Here is a 23876-nt window from a genome sequence, read left to right as displayed (position 1 = left end):
TTCAGTTATACTTTTATAGCATGATAGGGCTAAGATTATTAAAATACAGATAAATAATTGAAATAAAATTATTATATATATTTGTTTAAATAACATTTTTATAGAAAGATAAGGTTAAAATTATCAAAATGAATAAGTAGAATCATTTTTTAGTTTTAAATGACTTTTTTTCTCTCCAATTTAATCATTATTTTTAAAATTAAAATGAATATTTATTTTGTTATATTGAAATTAAGTATAAAAGTATCATATATATATATATATATATATATATATATTTTTAAACTACACTTTCATAGTCTAATAGAACGAAAATTGCATCGCATATTTCGCAATATATTTTTTAAATAGTTTTACATATATGTATACATAGATATATACATAAATAATTCAATTAAAATTATTATATATTTATTTAAGCTATATTTTATATCATGGTAAAATTAATATTATTCTTTTGTAATGCATAGGTTACAACATATTTTTAAAAGTAATTTATATATAGACATATAAACTAATTTAATTTAATTTTATAAAATATTATTCAAAAAGAAAAAAAAAATTAATATGTGCATTGTATGGGTCAATTACTAATAAAATACTATTAAATTGGATCAAACCACTTTTAAAAAGAAATTTATTTTAATTAATAAAAAAACAGGTTTAAAATTCGCAATGTAAAGAATAATAAAATAATAAATTTGTTATATATGATGGAGAGCTTAAATCTTTTTTTTTTTTTAAAAAAATTACATACCAAAATATGAAGATTTGAGTAAATAGGAGTGGTGATTTGAAAAGTTGGTAAAAAATTAATTTTTTGACTTTTTTGATAAAAAAGTTGATTTTTTTCTATAAAAAAATTAAAAAGTCAAAAAATTGACTTTTTTAGCTTGTTGCCAAAAGACTCCAAAGACAATAATAAATAGAGCCATGATAGAGACTCCCTCCATTCACCACCCCCACAACCCCCCCCACAGACACGTGGCGGGTGGTGATTGGAGGAGCAGGAAAAAAAGAAAAAGAAAATGTAACCAATGAAAGAGAGAGGGGGTCAAAGGGGGTGGGAAAAAAAAGGGGGCATGAAACATTTTTGTAATAAATAAGCCCTTGTTTCGGAATGAATGTTTGTGCTAAAATAGCTACATAAGACAAAATACGCTATTTTAGTCTAATAAGACAAAACATCATATCTAATTCATAATCATTACATTCTTTTTCTCACAAAAAGTTAAAAAAGTCAAAAAATCCTTCCCAAACTAGACTTTTTATCTCCAAACTAAAATAGTTAAAAAGTCAAAAATTCAAAAGCCAACCCACTTCCCAAACGAACCCTAAGCAGTGTCTTTAGAGTCTTTTGGGAAGTAACTTTTTATCTAGCTTTTAGCTTTTTATCTATTTTGGATCACATTATCTCTCACATTTTTTACTCACAAAAAGACAAAATAGACTAAAAAAACCAAAAAAAAATTAACTTTTTATCAATTTCTCAAAACATTTGTCAAATACTTGTCTCGCTTGATTGCTTAAACTGACGTGGCGAGAAATGACTTGACAAAGATCCGAAACGAATACGATAGAGTAGACGACTCTGTAGACGATCTGTCCCTGATGTAGCTGCCTCCCTCGTCTCCACACTGGTTCAATCCAAACGTTGCACTATCAACAACAATGGAGGGTCTGATTATAGTTTGCAATTCGACCCCTCTATCAGCAACACCTTTCGAACGAGAAACCCCTTTTGAATTTTCATCAAAACCCCTCAAACCCAAGATTTCTTTCAACAAAACCCATGACCCAGTAGTCTCCATAAAACTCGATTCAAGAGTCACAGACGCACATTTGAACTACCTCTGCAAAAATGGACGCCTGGAAGAAGCCATAGCTGCTCTTGACTCCATTGCCCAACGCGGGTCCAAGGTAAGACCCCACACCTTCGCTCGTTTGATACAGTCTTGCATTGATGCAAATTCAATCCATCTAGGCCGTAAATTGCATAAGCATATTGGTTTGTTAAGCGAGATTGACCCATTTACTGAGACTAAATTGGTTAGTATGTATGCTAAATGTGGGTCTTTGGACGATGCCCGTATGGTGTTTGATGGAATGCGCCAAAGAAATTTGTACACATGGTCGGCCATGATTGGTGCGTGTTCAAGAGAGCGAAGGTGGAGGGAAGTGATTGGCCTTTTCTTTTCAATGATGGAAGATGGTTTCGTTCCTGATGATTTTCTATTTCCAAAGATTTTGCAGGCTTGTGGGAATTGTGGGGATGTCGAGACAGGGAAGTTGATACATTCGATAGTGATTCGATCCGGGTTGAGCTGTGAAAATCGTGTTAGCAATTCGATTTTGGCAGTGTATGCCAAATGTGGGAGGTTGACTTCGGCGAGGAGGTTTTTCGAGAAAATGGAGGGGAAGGATAAGGTGTCTTGGAATTCAATTATAAGTGGGTATTGTTTGAAGGGTGAGATTGAAGAGGCGCGTCAAGTTTTTTATTTGATGCGCAAAGATGGGATTGAACCAAGTTTGGTAACTTGGAACATATTGATGACCAGTTATAATCAGTTGGGGAACTGTGAGCTCGCAATGGAAGTGATAAAGGAAATGAAGAGTTTTGGGATCACTCCTGATGTTATCACTTGGACTTCAATGATTGCAGGGTTGGCTCAAAATAACAGGACAACTCAGGCACTGGAACTTTTTACAGAGATGCTTTTGGCTGGGGTCGAACCAAATGGGATTACACTTACAACTGCAATCTCAGCATGTGCACCTCTTAAAGCTCTACGAGAGGGGATGGAATTCCACTCTGTTGCAGTTAAGATGGGATATGCTGAAGATGTACTAGTTGGAAATTCACTCATTGACATGTATTCCAAGTGTGGGAAACTTGAAGCTGCTCAGGAAGTCTTTGATACGATCTTAGAGAAAGATGTCTACACTTGGAATTCAATGATTGGAGGCTACTGCCAAGCTGGATACTGTGGGAAAGCCCATGATCTATTCATGAACATGCAGGGATCGAATGTGGCACCTAATGTAATCACGTGGAATGTGATGATCATGGGATATATGCTAAGTGGAGCTGAGGATCAAGCCATGGATCTTTTTGACAGGATGGAGAAAGATGGGAACATTAAGCGAGATGCTGCATCATGGAACTCTCTTATCGCCGGATACTTGCAAAATGGGCAAAAAAATAAGGCATTGGAGATATTTCGAAAGATGCAGTCACTCTTTGTTAGACCAAATTCAGTTACCATTTTGAGCCTCTTACCTGCTTGTGAGAATTTAGTGGCTGCGAAGAAGGTGAAAGAGATTCATGGTTGTGTGTTGCGCAGAAATTTGGAGTCTGATTTGTCTGTTGCAAACTCTCTAATAGATTCTTACGCCAAGTCTGGGAATATAATACATTCAAGAAACATATTTGACAGAATGTCAACCAAAGATATCATCACCTGGAACACACTGATTGCTGGTTTTGTTTTGCATGGTTGTTCACGTGCTGCACTTGACCTATTTGACCAGATGAAAAAGGCGGGATTCAAACCAAACAGAGGTACCTTTGTGTCTATTATCTCTGCATGGGGTCTTGCTGGAATGGTTGATGAGGGGAAACGAGTTTTCTCTAGCATGATTGAAGACTATTATGTTTTGCCGTGTATGGAACATTGTCTGGCTATGGTAAATCTATTAGGTCGTTCAGGTAGGCTTGAGGAAGCAATTGAGTTTGTTGAAAATATGCCCATAGAGCCTGACTTCTCTGTTTGGTCTGCCTTACTAACTGCTGGTAGGTTTCATGGGAATAGTAGATTGGCAGTCTATGCTGGGGAAAGATTACTTCAATTAAAACCAGGGAATGCCTCCATTCAGCGGTTTGTCTTACAGACATATGCGTTATGTGGGATCTCTGAGGATTCTTTAAATTTGAGAATGCCTGGTAAGGGGAATGAGACTAAAGAATCTACAGGGTGGAGCTGGATTGAAGTTAAAAACATGGTACATGATTTTGTTGCAGGTGATCAGTCTAAACCAAATTCGGGAATTCTATATTCTTGGATTAGAAGCATAGCAGGACAAATCTGGGGACCTGATCCTCATGATGGGCTTTGCATTGAGGAAGAAGAGAAGGAAGAGATTTGTGGGGTCCATAGTGAAAAACTTGCTATTGCTTTTGCCCTTATTGGCTCACCTCAAGCATCTCAAAGTATACGGATTGTGAAAAACCTTAAAATATGTGGAGACTGCCATAGAATGGCCAAATTTATCTCCAAGATATATAGGTGTGAAATATATTTGAGTGACTCTGCGTGCTTGCACCATTTTAAAGGTGGGCACTGCTCATGCAGGGATTACTGGTAGATGAGGAACACGAGAGTCGTCAGAACTTGTTCATAGATTGGTTCTAGAAGAGTATATAGTGTCTGGTGTGAGATGGACTGACATTTTGTCAAAGCTAACATGGATCCTGCTACAAGGGGTGATGAATATAGCTGTGATTGGCGCACTTTGCTTTCTCTTGTATAAAATTTGATTTAATTTATTTGAAACTTTTGTGTAATATTCTTCTTCTATCAAAATCTTCCAAACTGCTAGGATTTCTGGTGTTTGAAATATCTATTCAATTATGTATATCATATCATGATCCATTCTTACCTTTCCAAAACATATGTACCCATCCGCACATTCATGATCAAATTATTTTGTACTTCAATACATAACTGCATTGTTTGGGGCATTTGGTTCTGTAAACTCTCTCTCTCTGTAATTTTTAACTTCATAAGTTGACAATTGATATGGGCATATCTCTCTCTCTCTCTCTCTCTCTCTCTCTCTCTCTCTGTAAATTTTGAACTTTAAAAGTTGATAATTGATATGGACATCACTTGATTTTGGGTATCAACAATGATACATCCTTCTAAAACTAGAGCTCTAATTGAGCTCTAGTGAGGTAGAAAGTCAAAAAGATAATAATAATAATAATAATAATAAGGCCAAATATCACATTAGATGAGTTTTACATACACATTAGAGTTATTAGAACTCATAAATTAGAGTTTCAAATTATTTTTGTTTAGGTATAGTTCTCACATTGGGTTCCTTTGGGAAGGAGGTTGGCTTTTTGACTATTTTAGCTTGGGGCTAAAAAATCTCGTTTGGAAAGGGTTTTTTAACTTTTTTGACTTTGTTGGGAGAGAAAGAATGTAATAATTATGAGTTGAATGTGATGGTTTGTCTTGTTAGTTAAAAAACTTATTTTATTTTTTTGTGACTACTTTAGTCCAAAAAACCCCAAACCCTCTTTCTCAAATGAGTCCATACAATAATGTTTGGAAACTCTAATAATAAAACTCTAAAGGAACTCTAATTGAGTGGATCCTACAGTGACAGTGATATGAATAAAAATTGAGAGTTCTAATTTTAAAACTTTAAAGAAAGTTCTAGTGGTGTGGCAAGAAGTAAGGCTCACATGTAATGTGATGTATGTATCTATGTTTTTGTTTTTTTATTTTTTTCTCTTGCCACATCATTAGAGTTTTTTTTAGAATTCCAAAATTAAAGGTTTCTATCATTGGAGGTGTTTGGTGGGGCTTTTTTGAGTCAACTTATGGCTTCTGGCTTTTAAAAAGTTATTTTGGACTGTTTGGTTAAATTTATTTCAAACATATTCTGATTCTAACAACTTATTTTAAGTCAAAAAAGCTGATTCTGAGAAGCTACTTACCCCTTACTTCTGATTATCAACTTCTGCTGTGGACATGTTAATTCACGGTTATACTTTTAGATTTTTTTATTTTATATATTTTTTTAAAAATAGAAAAAGATCCAAATGAATTATAAAATATTATTATTATTTTTTATGAGAAATGTAGACAAATAGTGAATAATAAAAAATAAAAGTTAATTAAAAAAGCTACTTCACAGCTTATTTAACAAACACTACTCAGCAACTTAAATCTATAATTCAATAGTTATGCCAAATAGATTAACAGTTTCTGATTAAAATCATAATTTATAATCTGTTAAGTTATAATGTATAATCTGTTTTAACAAGTACATTAACCGGACCATTATTGTAGTGTTGTTTGCGTGACTTATTTTTTTCTTATTTTTTATTTTCTTTATTACCAATTGTGTAGAGTTTTAGGCCAAGTTTGGGAAGACTAAATAAGTGCACTTTTTGTCTTTTTGGACTAAAAAATTGAGGTTGAAAATATGGATGTTTGGGTTAACTTTTTGACTTTTTATTAGAAAATGTGTAATAAAAAATTGTAAAAATTGATTTGTAGGGAAAAATTTGAATTGGGAGTTGTGCAGCCGTAATTGTTGACTTTTGGTGAATAGTGTTAACTTTTTAACTTTTTGAGTAACTTTTTAGCTTTTTGGCTTTTTTGGAACATCCCAAACTTAGCCTAGTGTTGTATATTTAGAAAATATATCACTACTGTTCTCACATATTTATAGTTGCGTACTTCTGTTGCAGGTGATCAGTATAAAGTTAATGCTGAATTCACAGCTGGATAAATAAAGGCAACAGATTCCATGGTTGGCTTTATATGGTGGTATTTTAAAAAATTGATAAAAAGTTAATTTTTGATTTTATTAATAAAAAAATTAACATTTTATATAGTGATTTGAGTAAAAAAATTAACTTTTTTAATTAAAAAAAATTAAAAATTACTTTTTTACTAACTTATCAAAACAAGTCATAGTAACATAGCCTCCGTTTGGGAAGTGGGTTGACTTTTTGGCTTTTTGGCTTTTTGACTATTTTAGCCTGGGCTATTTTAGCCTGGTTTGGGAAGAGCTTTTTGACTTTTTAGCTTTTTTGACTTTTTTTGTGAGAGAGGATTGTAATGATTATGGGTTAGATTTGATGTTTTGTTTTTTGTGACTAAAATAGCCTATTTTATTTTTTGTGGCTATTTTAGCCCCAAACCAAGTTCCCAAACAAAGGCATAGAGGATAGAGAGAAGGTAGAAATAGGTGGGATTTACAGTGAGTCATGTTGGACGGTTGCTCTCACCAAGCATGTCAAATCGTAAAGACTATGATTATTTTGAGAATATATGGAGATTGCCATGGACGAGCAAAGATCCCTCCTCGACTCTTCTATTTAATTTCTTATTTGATGGGTTATTGGATTAATTTTTTGGTTAAATTTTAATGATTCGAACCGTTCGCATTTTAAAATTTGTCATGTATATTATAATTGTAAAAAATCAAATCGATCGGATATCAAAAATCATGTGAATTAAAAATTTTATTAAACAATAAAACTGTTTATTAAATTTTTTTAATAAACGGTTTTTAGTTCTTCCGATATTCGATCATTTTGATTTTTTTCAAGTATGATATACATGATAAATTCTAAAATGTGAACGGTTCGAATCATCAAAATTGGATCTAAAAGTGGACCCAATGACCTATCAAATAGGGAGTCAAGTAAGGAAGTCAAGGAGAGAATCATTGCTCTGCCATGGACACCCAAATTTGTATGGAAGTGTCACAGTCCGATTGAACACGCTATTTTATAGTTGGATGTTTTAGTCTGATTAGAATAATTGTGTTTAGGAAGATGGTTAGACTTTTTTATAGTTGAATATAATGTTTATAAGAAAAAAATGTAATAATTATGAGTTTGATATAACATTTTATCTTATTATTTATTTTAACCTATTTTGATTTTAGTGTTATTTTAGGCCAAAAAGTAAAAAAAAAACTCTTTCCAAACACCTTATAGTTAGGCTTTGCAACAATGTTACATATCCAGAACAAATATTCAATTTTTTCCTCACATAATTTAGAGTGTCTGAATTAGAATCATTATGGGTGTGACTCAAACTACACAAAATTTAAATCTATATCATATATTGAAATTTTTGGCAATTTTCTGGGAGTAAATTTATTCAAAACTTTTTTTTTTTTTGTTTTTGAATTGGTACATTCTGTATTCCCCTTCCAAACATTTTTCTTTTTTGGGGGGTACATTCTGTATTCCCATTAGGTGGTATTGTAAGAACTTCAATTCCATGAATATGATCTGATTGGTTCGGGATGATTTATTATTCCATCTAACAAATGAAAGTTCAGAACACAAAAGCTGACAGGAGATGTATGGTCACATCACATTCAAGAGCTGAACTAATTTTTATTTTGAAAAATGCTTGGGAACACTTAAAAAAAGAGTGCTAAGAAGAGCACTAATGATGTGATAGTGGGCTTTGCTTACTTTTTATGCCTTGTTTTTTCTTTTTTTGCCATTTTCAATACATTAGTGCTATTAGTGATGTATTTTTTAGGGAACTGGGGGCCCTGCTATGCTCAAAGCATAACAGCGACTGTGGTGCCTCCGTTTGAGATGTATCATGGTCTTATTTTTATGATCTAAACCGTTTATATTGTAGGGTTTGTTGAGTACTTCATGCATATCAAAAATTATATTTATGATCGAATTGCATATTGTTTATGTTATTTTTCAAAAGAAAAACTTATTATTTATTTTTTTGGTTATCAATCATATAGTTGTCGATATCCAATTAATATGATTTTTGGTAGGCATGAAGTACTCAACAAACCCTACAAAATAAAGGTTTGGATCATAAAAATAAGACCATAATATACCTCAAATGGAGGTACCACAGTCACTGCTGTGCTCAAGAATAGTAGTGATCTCTTTTTATTTTTTAGTGGTCTAAATCAATGTTGTTTTCTTTTTTGAAAGTGAGAATTTATGCATCATCATAATGGGTATCTGCAGGGAATTTCTATAGAAGAGGAAAAGGAAGAAAAATGACAGAGAGTTTTAAAAAAAAGAGAATTTTAGAGTTTTAAATGAATGAGATTTATTTATGGTGTGATGCGTATATTTGTACAAAACAAAAATACTTTAGAGCTCTAATATAGGAGCTCTAATAACTCTAATGGGAATGTGGGACCCACTCTGATGTGATGTTTGTGCCTTGCCTTGTTTTTTTTTTTTTTTTTTATTGCTTGGACACATCACTACAGCTTAAATTAGAGCTCTAGATTTAGAGCTCTCTAGCATCTCCCTTGTACAAAAATGCCTTAGACCCCATCTAGCATCTCCCTTGTACAAAAATGCCTTAGACCCCAGCTGGGGGTGCTGGGGGTCGGCTCCTATTGGTCCAAAAAAAATTGTTTTTTTTTTTTTTTTTTTTTAAATTTCAGCCAACTCCAGTGCGCCACGTCACTGGGGTTGACCCCCACTGGGGTCTGTAGCATTACCCATATTTGTTTTTTTTTTTCTTCATCACATGTATAGGGCTTTTTAGAGCTATCACATGTATGGGGCTTTTTAGAGCTCACATATTAGAGCTTTCTATCCTTGCTCGAAAAGAAATAGGGGTAGGGAGATTTCCTTATCTTTTTGAGTATCCAATTCTCTTCCTTCCAATTCAAACCCTCCATAGTGGAACCCAGAATTTGCTTCTTCATTATGCTGTTTCCATTACCATTCGCATACACCTTTCTTGTCCATAAATTCTTCCTGCTGCATATTTCCTATCGACTCGTTACCACAATAATTCATCCATATCTCTTACATTTATTCCTCTCTTTCTTCAGTACGGTAACTACTATTTATAATCATTTGCTCATTCTACATATGTTTCTTTGTCTGTGCATGCATACACTTGAGGTCTAATGACCAGTTTATGTGACAGAATATGGTGGACTACGGTAAGAGCACCATGGCAGTGGGGCCTTGGGGAGGCCAAGATGGGTTTCGTTGGGACGATGGAGTGTACTCGGGAGTAAGGCAATTGGTGATTGCTCATGGAGCTGGTATTGACTCCATTCGGATAGAGTATGATGACAGGGGGTTCTCAGTATGGTCAGAGAAGCATGGTGGCAGTGGAGGCCTTAAAATTGATAAGGTTAGTCAATGCACCACTTGATTGAGTTGGTTCTAACATCTCCTTCTTCACTTCAAATATTTGTAACAGTTTCCGTTTTCTCCTAATGATTTAGCTAAACATAAGCACTAGCAACTCCGTTTGTTTCGGTGAAAAACACAGAAAACTTTTTTTCAGAAAATATATTTTTGGCGGAAAAGGTTTTCTGTGTTTAGTTGTGACCTTGAAAATTAAGTGTTAGTCGTTTGTGGTAGTGGTTGTGTTGCTGTGGTTGTGATTGCGGTGTTGGTGGTAGGGTAGTGGTGATGATGGTGGCGGTGGCGGTGGCGGTGGCGGTGGCGGTGGCGGTGGCAGTGGCAGTGGCAGTGGCGTGGCTAATAATAGTCCGGAAAGCATTTTCAGCTAAAATCAACTCATTTTTTGTTGGCCTTTTGCTTTTTGCTGTATTGACCGTTAGAAAATGAAAAAAACATTTTTCAAAAAACAGTTTCACCTAAACAAAAGGAGCCATCTTCAAGTATTGGATTGTTGTCAAGTTTGTCATATTGTTGATTTGAAAGCCCTTCTTCAGAGAATTGGCTAAAGACATAACATTCCCATCTCATGATCTACATGTTGTAGGTCAAGCTTGAGTACCCAGATGAATTTCTAACTTCAATCCACGGATACTATGGTTGCATAAATGAATGGGGGTCAGAATTTGTCAGGTCACTAACGTTTGAAAGCAACAAAAAAACATATGGACCATATGGTATTGAAGATGGAACATACTTTTCATTCCCAATGATTGGGGGCAAGATCATCGGATTTTATGGCAGAGGTGGTTGGTATCTCGATGCAATCGGAGCTTATCTAGAGCCTTTTGGCCTTAGACCAAACCTTCCAAAATCTTTGGTTCAGCCTCGTTACGCTGCTAATGGGACTGAGAAATTTGGTTACTCAGTAGTACAAGGTAATCTTGAAAATAACTATGATATAGTTCTTGCTTTTAGACAGAAGAATGAATACAATTGTCAATATCCACCATATGATCTCTCAAGACAAACCTCTAGTTCTCAAGATTTCAGCGATACAGAATCAAAGGACAAGGTAAGAATTCTCCATAACAAGCTATTTATTTCGTGTTCTTCATTGAAACGTTTGTTGCAAAATGTGTATATTGATAACAGAATCACATTTCAGATGTCTAGTGTCCACAGTTTTCCTAGCTCTATTGAGAGAGTCCCCTCAAAACCTGAGAAAGGCAATGTGTCATATGGAGCCTGGGGGGGCAGTGGTGGCACTGTGTTCGATGATGGAGTCTATATGGGAGTTAGACAAATTCATTTATCTCGTAATGTGGGAATTGTTTCAATAAGAGTTTTGTATGAACTAAACGGGGAAGCTATATGGGGAACCAAAAATGGTGGAACTGGTGGATTTAAGTCTGATAAGGTAAATCAAGCTCTTGTTTCCCCTTAATAATTTCTGTTATTCAATTCTTGGAGGCATTGAAGTTATATCCTTTCCATTTTCGTTTCGTCTATTTGTTTTTTCTATTGTTTTTTGCAGATAATATTTGATTATCCCTACGAAATCTTGACACGTATAACAGGCTTCTATGGACCGGCCATGCTTATGGGGCCAACTGTCATCAAGTCTCTCACTTTCTATACTACAAAGACTAAACATGGACCCTTTGGGGAAGAACAAGGTCAAGAATTCACCACCAACGCGAGAGAAGGGAAAATTGTTGGATTCCATGGTAGGAAAGGCATGTTTCTCGATGCAATTGGTGTTCATGTGGTAGAAGGGAAAGTAATGCCGCCAATACGTCCTCCACCCAATTCCTCCATTCAAGGTGAAGTTGTTGAAGGGAAAACAACACGGCCAATACGCCGTCCATTCAACTCCTCCATTCAAGGTGAAGTAGTAGAAGGGAAACCCACACCGCCAATACGCCCTCTATTCAATTCCTCCATTCAAGGTGATGTCGTAGAAGGGAAACCAATACTTCCAATACGCCCTCCATTCAATTCCTCTATTCAAGGTGAAGGGCCCACTACCGAGCTTGATAAGCCTCACTGGTCTAATAAACTAACACTACCATGGCGAGGATCATCAACTGACGAGGTACTGCATAACAACCTAAATGTACATTTACACCTCGACACACATGCATATAATAGCATCATGCAATAGTTTTAGTCCAACCCATTTGTACTAGTGTTGACTAAAGATTGTTAAATTTCTCAGTTAGCAAATCGGGTGGTGAAAGAACCAGCTCCGTGTGAGACAGGGCCATGGGGCGGGGACGGAGGGAGGCCATGGGATGATGGAGTATTTTCAGGGATCAAGCAAATTTATTTGACTAGAAAGGAGGCCATTTGCTCGATACAAATAGAGTATGATCGAAATGGACAATCTGTTTGGTCGACAAAACATGGAGGTGACAGTGGGGGGACTCCAATTGTGGTAATCAATTTGACTCAATATTAAAAATCATTCATAGTTTTGCTTACATTGATCAATTGTGTTTTTAATGATTCTGTTCAGATAAAGTTGGATCATCCTCATGAAGTGGTTACTTGCATAAGTGGATTTTATGGTCCTACAAATGGAGATTCTGGAGCAAAAGTTGTAAAGTCTCTAACATTCACTACAAGTAGAAGGAAATATGGGCCCTATGGGGAGGAGATTGGGAGATTTTTCACTTCAATTACGACGGAGGGGAAGGTGGTCGGCTTCCATGGGAGGAGCAGCATGTACTTGGATGCCATTGGAGTCCATATGCAGCACTGGTTAGGAAATCAAAAGCCATCAAAATCGGCTTCTCTCATAAAAATTTTCTATTAGTAGGCATTTTTCGGACCAAAAAAGATTGACATTTCTGTATTATCGATCCATAATTGCCGAGTTAGTATTGAAACCAATATCCTGGAATATTTCGTTTAGAAATAAATGATGTTTAGTTGCCAAAACAATTGAACTCATTATTTATGTACAAATTTATTATGTTTATTAACCCATTGATCTGTCTATTTTCTTTTCTTTTATTCAACTTTTTATTTGTTTTATTTATTTATATTTGGTTGTTTTGGATGAAGATGAATTTTATATGCGAATCAACCACATCAATTGATATATTAAGATTCTAATCAAGGACTTCGGGAGTATAAGATATGAACATAACTTTAAGTAAATTGCATTATAACTTGATATTTTTGTTAGAACTGACTGGCTGATTCTATTTGTACCCAAAAAAATTATTAAGTATGCCCAAGTAAAATTTTGAAATTTTAATTTTTATCATATCATAATATAAATTTACTAATAAAGACAACACATATTAAATCCTAAATTGTATTTTTTTTCATGGTACACTCTAATCACTTATGCATATTCTTCATCTTATTTTCAAAGTTTCAATTGTTTTACCTTCTTCTTTTTTCTCACTCTAAAACTCCATACCATTCTATCAAAACTCACCATTTTTATCAACGCCTTTGTTTCTTATTCTTGAAAGAATAGAACACAATTTTGTTAGGTTTTATTCTTGGCAATCCCGTTTGACAAAACTCCTTTCAGTTGTACTTGTTTTCGCACTTTTATTTCAGTGAGGCTATGAGTTTATTAGATACGAATCCAACCCGAATCGTGCCTTGCAGAGAAGTTTGTAGTGTTTAATTCTTTCAAGATTGCTACTTCACTGACTATAACGGGGATCGAGCTGCCCGATCAGCTCGCGGGGGTCTAGGGGGCAGCATCCCATGGCGGGTCCGGGGCAGCGCCCAGGCGGGGTAGAGGGGCAACGCCCCCGAAACAAAATGCAAAAGTGCATTCAAAGTTGCTTGTTCGCTCGAGCGGAGATTGGTGAGTTCCAAAAGTATGCGTGTCTGTAAAAATACTGTGATCCGTGCTTTCACGCTCGAGTGTCGAAATCCTCGCTCGAGCGTACATCCTGGTTTGGAACACGTCATATAGTGTCCCCGCTCGAACGTCCATTCCTACGCTCGAGCAGACCTCGCGATTTTAGATTCTATAAATTTGCATGTTGCTCAAAATCTAGGGTAACACCTCCAGATCTTCTTCTTGGGTTCTAGGGTTTATATCTGGGGTTATTTTGCTAGTTTTCTTTAATGTTTCATTGAGTATTCAACTCATGGTTTAAGGAGGATACATCAAAGGATTATTTGTTCATTCTATACAAAAGAGAGAGTTGTTCTTCGATGGATTCTGAAGAATTCGAGCCTGAAGCTTTGGTGGATTCTGGAGTGGCTCATTGTCAAGACAATTCCGAGGTGAAGACGAGGCTGGAAGAGGCACATAGGGGTTGGTTCAATTCGGGCGTGGATTCGCTAGGTAATTGAGAGTATACCTGTGTAATTCTTTTATATCTTCTTAGTGGATTGTTTTATGGCTGTTGCCCGTGATTTTTTTTTATCATAATTGGAGGTGCTCCAATTGTGGTTTTTCCACATTAAAATCGTTGTGTCGATTTGTCTTGATTATTTGATTGAGATTATTTTATTGCTTAAAATTGATACATAATCACAAATCAATATCTAGCGAATTTCTAGATTTTTCAATTGGTATTAGAGCGGGTCGCTCTTTTGTTTTTTAAAACTTTTGAGCGAGATCTTGTTTGATTTGTGATAATGGATTCAATACGTGAGGAAAATTCTATGGTTCGGCCACCCCTACTTGACGGATCCAATTATTCTTTTTGGAAAGCTCAGATGAGATCGTTTCTGAAATCTATTGATGAAAAAGTTTTGCAATCTGTCGTGTATGGGTGAACCGAACCAACGATTACCGTTGATGGAGTAACTTTCCCCAAACCAATTGATAAGTGGGACACAATTGATTACCAATATAGTAACTGGAATAGTAAAGCTATCAATTCTCTTTTTTGCGCTCTCACACCTGAAAAGTTTAGTTGCATTTGCAATTGTGAAGTCGCCAAAAAGGCTTGGGATATCTTACAAACTATTCATGAGGGCACTCTTTCTGTTAAACGCTCAAAACTTCAAAGGCTCACGTTTAGTTTCGAAAACTTTTCAATGAAAGATAGTGAGACCTTTGATGAATTTTATGCGAAGTTGAGTGACATTGTAAATTCCAGCTTCAATTTAGGTAGAAAAATATGAGTGACATTGTAAATTCCAGCTTCAATTTAGGTAGAAAAATACCTGAATCCAAGATTGTAGGAAAAATTTTGAGGTTCTTGTCCGATCGGTTCCAACCAAAAGTTACGGCTATTGAGGAGGCTCAAGATGTTGATAACCTCAAGCTAGATCATTTGGTTGGAAATCTCCAAACTTATGAGGCACATAGGAATTTTAATAAGAAACAAAAAGATGTTATTGCTTTTAGTAGTACTCATAGAGTTAGAGTAGATTCTGATGAGGATAGTGAGATAGATTCCAAGATTACGAATGCTTTTGTAAAACAATTTAAAAAATCTTTTTTGAAAAAGAATCCTAATCTTTTGGACTCTACTCATACTCATAAATCCAAAGGCAAAGATAAACTCAAAATTAATTCTATAGCCAAGAAGGAGAAAGGAAAGATACAAGGGAACTCTGAAAGAGTTCAATGCTATGAATGCCAAGGATTTGACCACTTTGCTCAAGAATACTCCACTCGTTTAAGGAAGAAGAAAGCCCTCACTATTACTTGGGATGATGAATCAGAATCTGATAAAGATGAAAGTGACAACAAAGATCAAGTCGAAGAGGGACACAAACAATTCCTTGCCTTCATGGCAGCTTCTAAAACTGATGGATGAATAGAGTATCCGAAGAGCCCGATTAAGAATGCCACTGATGATGAATCCTCGGGGAGTGAAGATGACGAACTTCAGTAAGCATATTAAAAGTTGTATAAGAAATCTCTTAATTTATCCAAATTGAATGACAAACTCACTACGAAACTCAAAGCATGTGAAAGTGAGAACGTCAAATTAAAGAAAGAGATTTCCGAGGCTAGGAATGATGCCCTTAAGATTTCTAATGATCGACAAGTTCTTTGTGCAAAACTCTTGACTTGTGAGACAGAAAGGAATGAGTTACAACAAATCTATGCAACATATGAAGAAAAAATTGAAACTCTTGAGATGTCTCAAGTTACTTTGGAAGAACTAATGATCAAGAAAGAGGAAGAACTCAAGTGTGCTATGGCTACCATTGGTCTTTGGAACAGAGGATCAAAGATTTTGGACAATATTATTGGGTCTCAACAAATTTGTTTTGACAAGAGTGGCAGTGGCTTTGGTGGTAAAAAGAGCAAAAACAGAGTGCTTCCACATCTCATGATACAAGAACTCAAGGAAAGGGAGAACAAAAAATTCAACATGAGAATGGACTTCTCAATCTTTCTAGAGTTGGTAAGGTCAAAGAAAAGAAGGTACATCCTGTACACCTTGTTTTTATTTGTCATCATTGTGGTTTGGCTGGTCATATTCGCCTTTATTGTTATGAGTTGCATGGAAGAATGTCTCATAGAGATGGAAGAAATTTCAACATCTCGAGGGGTAGGAGACACTTCATTGGTGGTAATGAGGTTAAGGGTCATATTAGACCTCGTTATTTTGATTTGCTTGAGACCAAACATGGAGCGAGTTTGTATTTGCCTAGGCCTAGAAATAGGAAGTTGGAAACCATGTCGAGACAGGTTCCCATTGAAAGGGAAATGAACCACAATGTCAAGACACCACCCAAGAACCGTCATTCTCACAACTTTGTTCATACTAAAACGGTTTGGGTGAGAAAACTTGACTTGTGTTAATTTGTTTATTAGTTTTAGTTTTTGGATTTCTGTATTTTTTTTTAAAGTTATTTAGTGTGTGCATGTTCGTTCTCTAACTTGCTTTGTTTAGGAAAAAAAATGTGTGCATGTTCGTTTTATGTCTTGCTTTGTTTAGAAAATGAAAAAAAAATGAAAAAAAAAATCCCAAAAAGATTTTCTTAGTATGGTTTTGCAAGCTTGAAATTTTTGAGTGGTGCTTGGTGCATATTGGAATTGATGAGAATATCCATTACATGTTAATATGTGTGTACTTTCTGTGGTCATTACTCATTTCGGAGTGTGTATTCTTTGATTAGTATGTCTCATTCTGTACACACTCTTGGATTAGCAAATATTGGAGTCTTCCGCCTTAGTGATCTTTTTTCTCTATGGACTTTTGACATGGTATCTTTTGTTTTTCTAGAGGAATTGACCGATACTAGCATATCTTGGGTGATGTTGAGTCTCTTAACCACCTTCCATCTTTTTGCATCTCCATGGCTTTCCCCCTATATTCTTTGTAGTCTAACCATGAGGAAAAAGCTATCTCAGAGTCACCAACCAGGCTATCCTTATTATATCCATGCTTCTCTGGTTCGGTTTCCATACTCTTGAGCATGTCTGGCTAATGAGTGTGCACAAGAAAAATAAAAATAAAAAGAAGAAGAAAAAATATGCAAAAGAAAGAAAAAAAAATGTGCAAAAGAAAGGAATAAAAAAAAAGGAATAGATTCATTAATTGAGGGGGAGTTTCTGCTTTTACTCACCAAATACCCCTTGATTCCTAGTGGTTTGACTTTTCTTTGTTATGCTTAGATTCTCTTGTCGGAGGTCCAGTTTCAGATCACTGCTAGGATTTAAATCTTGTGTTTGTCGAACTCCAAGAATCACACACACACTTTTATCATGAGATCTATTCTTTTCACATGTGGCATCACTTTCTTTCATGAGGAATCTTCTACAGACCGTGTACATTGTGTTTTCAAGTAATTGTGCTTCTTGGATAATCTTGTGTGCTTTAAGATTCAATTCTGAAATTCTTTGCTTGTGTAGACACCCCATTTTTTTCCGACCTTAAGACTCAGACGTCACCGATTGAGCGCTCGGTGATATTGCATATTGTGCTCGTTCAGAAGTTTTAAAGTCTCGGCTGCGAGCCTTGCCTCCGGACTCACTACAAGAAATTGCATTTTTCGCAACGCAACAAAATATGTTGCTAAAAGGAAAAATTCGTTGGCAAAGAGTTTTGCCGACACACAAAGCTACGTTGGCAATCCGTAGGCAAAAGTTTTTGCCGACGAAATTATCATTGCGTTGGTAAAAGTAATGCCTTTAGCGACGAACATAGTCGTCAATAAAAGTCTTCATCCATCGTCGGCAATTTACCTTGCGTCGGTAAAAGTCATTCAAATATGATGATTGTGTGGCACTTTTCGCGACACAAATTTGCATGGGCAAAAAATATACTTTTAGCAACAAAATATGCATCGGCAAAAGTAAACTTTTGGCAACATATTTACGTCGGTAAATGTTGCCATTTACCGATGATTTGTTTGTCGCTAAAGCTTTACTTTTGGCAACGACAAATTGGCATTGGCAAAAATACACTTCTACCAACACAATATGAATGGGCAAAAGTAAACTTTTAGCGACACATTTACATCGGTAAATGTTGCCATTTGCCAACAATTTGGTTGTCGATAAAGCTTTACTTTTGGCAACGACAAATTGACATTGGCAAAAAATACACTTTTAGCAACACAATATGAGTGGGCAAAAATAAACTTTTGGCTACACATTTATCGACAAGTTGTTTGTCGAGAAAGCTTTACTTTTTGGCAACGACAAATTTGTAGCGGCAAAAAAAATTGAAAATCATTTATATTTTTTTATAAGATGTACATATTTACAAGAGGCATCCCTCAGGCACTACTATTACAAACTAATAACATTGATATTAAATCATCTAAAGTTGATGTGTAGGCCAAAAAGCACAGTTGAAAAATATGCTTTTGGAAGCGGTGTATAAAATCTGAACGGGTAAACTCACTAAAATACTCAAATTCATCCAAATTATGAACCCATAGTAAAAACAACAAATAAAAAAATGAAAACATGAAACTAACAACCCAAATTTGCAGCAGACCATCATCTAGTAGCAGCCCGCTTCACAATAACATTGCAGCAGCAGCAGCAGCCCAGCAAAATTCTGCAGCAGCACACCGGCAGCAGCAGCAGCAGACCAACAAGCAACAACCATCAGCCAACAGTGCTCTGAAAAATGAGAGAAGAAAAACAGTTAATCATTGGGGGGGAATTTGGGGAAATCCGCTCTAATAATAGCGGGACAGGGTGGGTTTCCATTGGGTTCGGATTTAATTGCCATCCATAATTCTACCCAAAAGATTCCACCAATGAATCTCCTTCATCAACAAAATCAACAGAAAATAACTATCTACTATCTAGACAATTCAACAATAAAAAAGTAGTATGATTTAAAGACGACTGATTAAGTTGCCATTTCTTTGTAGACATCATGTGCATGACTGGGGATTATTTGATATCAAACCAATAACTCATCTTGTGCAAGTCACTATCTCGAGTACAAATGCAATGTATGTTTTTGGTAATTTCTCTAAGAACGTAATGAAGATGAACTCTTATGGTTAGATGGATTAAAAAAATGGATGCATTATTGTTAGAACTTACATTGTTCCTGCCACACAGGTACTGACATGAGTCATGTTGGCTGGGATAAGTTTTCGTAGACCAAAATCTGAAATTTTGGGTGTCAAGTGTTTGTCGAGGAGAATATTGGTAGCTTTGATATCTCGATAAACAATATGTGGTCGCACTTCCTCATGAAGAATGGCAAGTCCCCGTGCAATCCCAACGCAAATTCTAGTTCGTGTTCGCCAACTAAACTGAATGCTACTGGAAGATTTAGGTCAACAACTAGCAGATTGGGCTGCAAAGATTGTGAAGATTCAAATAAAAAAAACTTCATGAGGAAATGCATCTGTCACATAAGCCTACATAATTGAATCCTCTACTGCTAATGTCTTTGAGCAAATAACAAGAGAATCTCTGAAGGAAAGAATGTTATAATTAGACAGTTATGGAATTCTCTCACATTTAAAGGCAAAAGCATCATTGCATTAGTATTTTCATGTCCATTTTCTCAGTTGAATTCTATTAGCAACACAGAGTACATACAATTTGCTGTCTAATGGTGAATTATGTGAGGAGGTGCTTGCCACTCTGAATTGTTTTCTCTATGAGTATCATTCAATCAAAAAAGTTTCTTAAACAAGCAGACTGTTTTAGGTTATTGATTAATGAGCTTGTTCAAACCAATATGGAGACTGGACAAGGCCTCAGCTTGAAAAAATAGAAATAAAAATAATCAGCCCCCTTGAATATTATTTATAATAGCATGCATAATTTAGGAAGAAATAAGAGTTTTTTCTAATTCCCCCCCCCCCCGGGCGGTTTGGGAGAAGCTTTGTCTAAAATCAGTGCCAATACAAACAAAATCAAGCAAGATCCCTTTGGAATTATTAGGTTCATGCTTTGTTGTAAAGATCTGTTTATGACTGAACCAGCATGTAAAAAACTAATATAAGCGATCGATCAAAAAATAGAAGAATAAGAAGAGATTGAGAATTTACTACTAAAGGGAAATAGTTATTTCAAGTGGACCTTGATTGGTATTTAGCCTTGACTAATCACCCCAGAAATAAAGCAAAAAAAAAAAATTAAAAAAATCATATTCAAAGTTAATGTAGCAGAAAAGTGTTGATCATTCATGGGTATAATTGGGAGGACCTCAAACAAGAATCAAACAAAGTCCCACGAAATGCTTAATTATACTGCTTTCAAATCATTGCCAGTGATTTGCCCATTATTTGTTAGCATCTACTACATTTCTCCAAATAGCAAAGAGGACCACTTGAAGAGAATCATCCACATGGGATTTGTGAGGTGTGTCGGGCAAATTGAATCCTCTACTGCTACTGCTAATGTCTTTAAGCAGATTCAGAGGATATCTGCAAGGTTGAGACAGTATGGAAAGATTGAAGGGAAGAATGTGCTTTATTGGTTTCAGAACCATAAAGCTTGAGAGAGGCAGAAGAAGAGGTTCACCACTGATATCCCCATGCAGAGAAGTGGTGTTGGTGGAAATGGAGGAGGAGGAGGTTGGAGATCTGAAGATCCTGTTTATAACAAGTACCCTAACATCAGCCCTGGTAAAGCATCAACAGTCAGCAACCTCTCTCTCTCTCTCTCTCTCTCTCTCTCTCTCTCTTTTCATTGTTCATTTCTCCACAATGCTTTTGTAGATGTACTTATGATATGTATATATTTATTGCTTTACATTTGTTACTTTGTTCAAATTATGCTAAAGACTAAGCTGGTTTTTCTATTTTTAATGTGGATCAATTAATAGTTTTATGAAGAACTTAAGTCTAGGTCAAGCAGTTGAGATCCTTGGGTTTTATTTATTTATTTATTTTCAAACATTCAAGTGGTTATACTCCTTAATTTCTAAGAAATAAATTGGGGGAGATTCTAAGTTTGAATTTATGGTGAAGCATCGAATGTTATTAGTAGTAATTTAACTTACTACTAACTAATTAACTAACCAACTAATTTTGACACCCGGGAAAAAAAATATACGTACTTTCATACCATTTAATTTTTAATTTTTTTTTTAATATTAGTTTGGTGGTGTGTGTGATTTTGCAGCAGTTCCATCGCCATCTTCATCTTCATCACCTGGAATGCTTGCTGTAGGGCAGATGGGTAGCTATGGTGGGTATGGATCTGTGACTATGGAGAAAAGTTTTTGGGTAAGCTACACTATACTATACTACTCTCTAATACTGACTGAATACAGGTTGCTGTCATTATGTAGTTGGGCAGCCAGTGAACACAAAATCATGGTCCAGTTATTGTCTTCCTCTCTCAACCTAGATTCAGTCTATACATTCCAATCATCTAAAAACTAGCCTTAATTCAAAACCATCCAAAAAGAACTATCCTTAAGTTATAATTGTCCAAAAAGTTATAAACTACCCAAAAACTATATCATATATAAGTTTCTAAACAAGTGTTGTTAAAAAAAATCCTATAGTCAAATAAGTGTTGTTGTTCTGCAGTATACGGAGAAGCCACCATCCAATAAATTAGGATTTGACAACTGAAACATTTTATAACTAGCATATTCATCTTTATAATTGAACAGAATCATTAACAGATCAGATCAACTAAATCCATGTCAGATCTGTTAACAATCAGACCTATTAGATTCTGATAGTAATTGAATAATTACATTTCAACCACAAATTATTGGATTAGATTCAGCTTAGAATACAATCCATTGATGGGCCTAGTCTCAGGTTTATATTCCTTTTCATTTTAAGACAAATTTTCCAAGGACATCTTGTATTTCTGATTTGCCTCACCACCACCAACAATGATGCTAATTATAGTTGTATCAGTGACCAATTACATTGCTTAAAAAGATAAAATCCACATCAGGGACGTTCTTAGTTAGCTCGCAGAAAAATAATCCCAAGTCTACCACTACAAACTCAAGTGTTATGCACAACGTTCATTCAAAATCTTATAGTATGGACTTAGGGCCATATTTTAATTAAATGAGAGGAAAAGCAGAGGGTAATCAAAATATGAAAATACCTTGTGTATGCTGATCTTATTTCATCTTTAGTGAAACTATCTTCTTGTGTGCCAATCTCATGCAAATACAGAATCAGGATTGCCGCAAGACTGCACCAAAAAAATTTCAATCCTCACCTATAACCAATAGTCCAATTTCCAATCAATAATTCAGAAATCATAAAACATTTCTCAGCCAGGCATGACAATACTTTGTGGTTCCAAAGCATGCCCTGCAAAATGAAATCCCAACATCTACATAAGAGAATACAGAATAGAACATAAATCTTGAATGTAGCCATTTCCCACCTAAATGATCTACCATCCAAGGTAAACCCATGCACTGATTGAATACATCGAACCGCTTCCTCCTCCTTTGAGTAAGTAATATATCTGGGATAGAAATCACGTTTAACAACAGAACAGTTGTAGTGAAGTCATGGTCTGCCCCTGGCCTCTGTCATCCAAGGCACTCTGCGAAACCGTTTCATTAGAGTAATTCCTAAAAAAATCCATGTTTCCTCTCACATGGGACACACTTCAATTAGACTTTACTATCACTTCTATTTACAAGGAAAGTGCTTCAAATGGAAAGCAGTAAACGATCACTCAATGCAAGAGACTGTTAATTCCTTTATTAAATGTCTGAGCAACAAACAAAATTTAAATTGGATCCGTCAGTGAAAACTCATTAACCACTGTTACAATTCTAAATAAGCAGAAACTACATCTAAATAGGCTTAGGCAATCAAATATGCAAATTGATATTAAATTCTAAGCATTTCATGAACCAAACACTGTATGACATCAAGTGAGATTTGAAATTCAACTAAAACACATAAAAATCTTCACAATACTGATAAATTCAAATAAAATCTAACCCGAAAGGAGTGTTGAAAACAATTCAAATGAGGCAAAGACCTAAACAAGACATTTCTAGCAAAAAAACAAAACAAGGTTCAAACACTCGGCTCCCGAAAGTCGAATTTCAAGACGAAACAATCAAAAGATTCAACGAAATCCGATCTACATAATTGAAAAACTTTAAAATGCCAAAAATAAAACCAATTCTACAGTGAAAACAATGGATCGCTCACTAAACTAGCAAAATCTATTGAAAACGATACGAAAACTTTTACCAAAAAAAGCTGAAAGTGGAGTCTAACACTATGGCATCAACATAAGACTCTATATAACTTGCTTTAGTCCATTGAAAAATAAATCCATCAAATGATTAACATTTTCACCTCATCAAATTATGTAATGACAAATACCAAATAAAGAAATAAAGAAATAAAGAAATAACCAGCATCCAAAAATAGCCAGAGGCATGCACACCAAAAAAAAAAAACTGCCACAAAATTGGAATAACAGTAGCATATCAACATACAAATGGGATGTTATATATCTTGGAACAGCTTTATGATTTAACTAGGTTTTTATGCTGCCAATCTTTGATTTAAGGAACTCTAGAAGAGTATTATGATGAACACTGAGTGGTCATCCAAGGAAAATTCACCATTCATATCCCTTTCTACCTAATGG

At 35.3% G+C, this 23876-nt stretch overlaps 1 protein-coding gene and 1 long non-coding RNA gene across 2 annotated transcripts; one reads left to right on the top strand and one right to left on the bottom strand.

Annotated features, from left to right (window-relative positions):
- The first annotated feature begins 1537 nt into the window (after nt 1–1537).
- On the top strand, nt 1538–12901 carry LOC114319558 (uncharacterized). The gene is made up of 7 exons (XM_082922262.1): nt 1538–3570; nt 9690–9902; nt 10503–10970; nt 11064–11315; nt 11433–11993; nt 12117–12335; nt 12417–12901. Exons 1-7 carry the CDS (start codon nt 1672–1674, stop codon nt 12714–12716), a joined length of 3912 nt encoding a protein of 1303 aa, XP_082778388.1. The 5' UTR covers nt 1538–1671; the 3' UTR covers nt 12717–12901.
- Nucleotides 12902–18498: 5597 nt separating this feature from the next.
- On the bottom strand, nt 18499–19599 carry LOC145821279 (uncharacterized). Its single transcript, XR_014363306.1, has 2 exons — nt 19359–19599; nt 18499–18923 (listed from the first exon to the last, which is right to left on the bottom strand). It is a non-coding gene; the product is annotated as an uncharacterized LOC145821279 (long non-coding RNA).
- Nucleotides 19600–23876: the final 4277 nt, after the last annotated feature.

This window comes from Camellia sinensis, chromosome 3 (assembly GCF_055761805.1).
Source record: "Camellia sinensis isolate YWXY chromosome 3, ASM5576180v1, whole genome shotgun sequence".
Classification (NCBI taxonomy): Eukaryota; Viridiplantae; Streptophyta; class Magnoliopsida; order Ericales; family Theaceae; genus Camellia; species Camellia sinensis.
The sequence above is the reverse complement of the archived record's forward strand: the minus strand, read 5'-3'. Positions and strand labels throughout refer to the sequence as shown.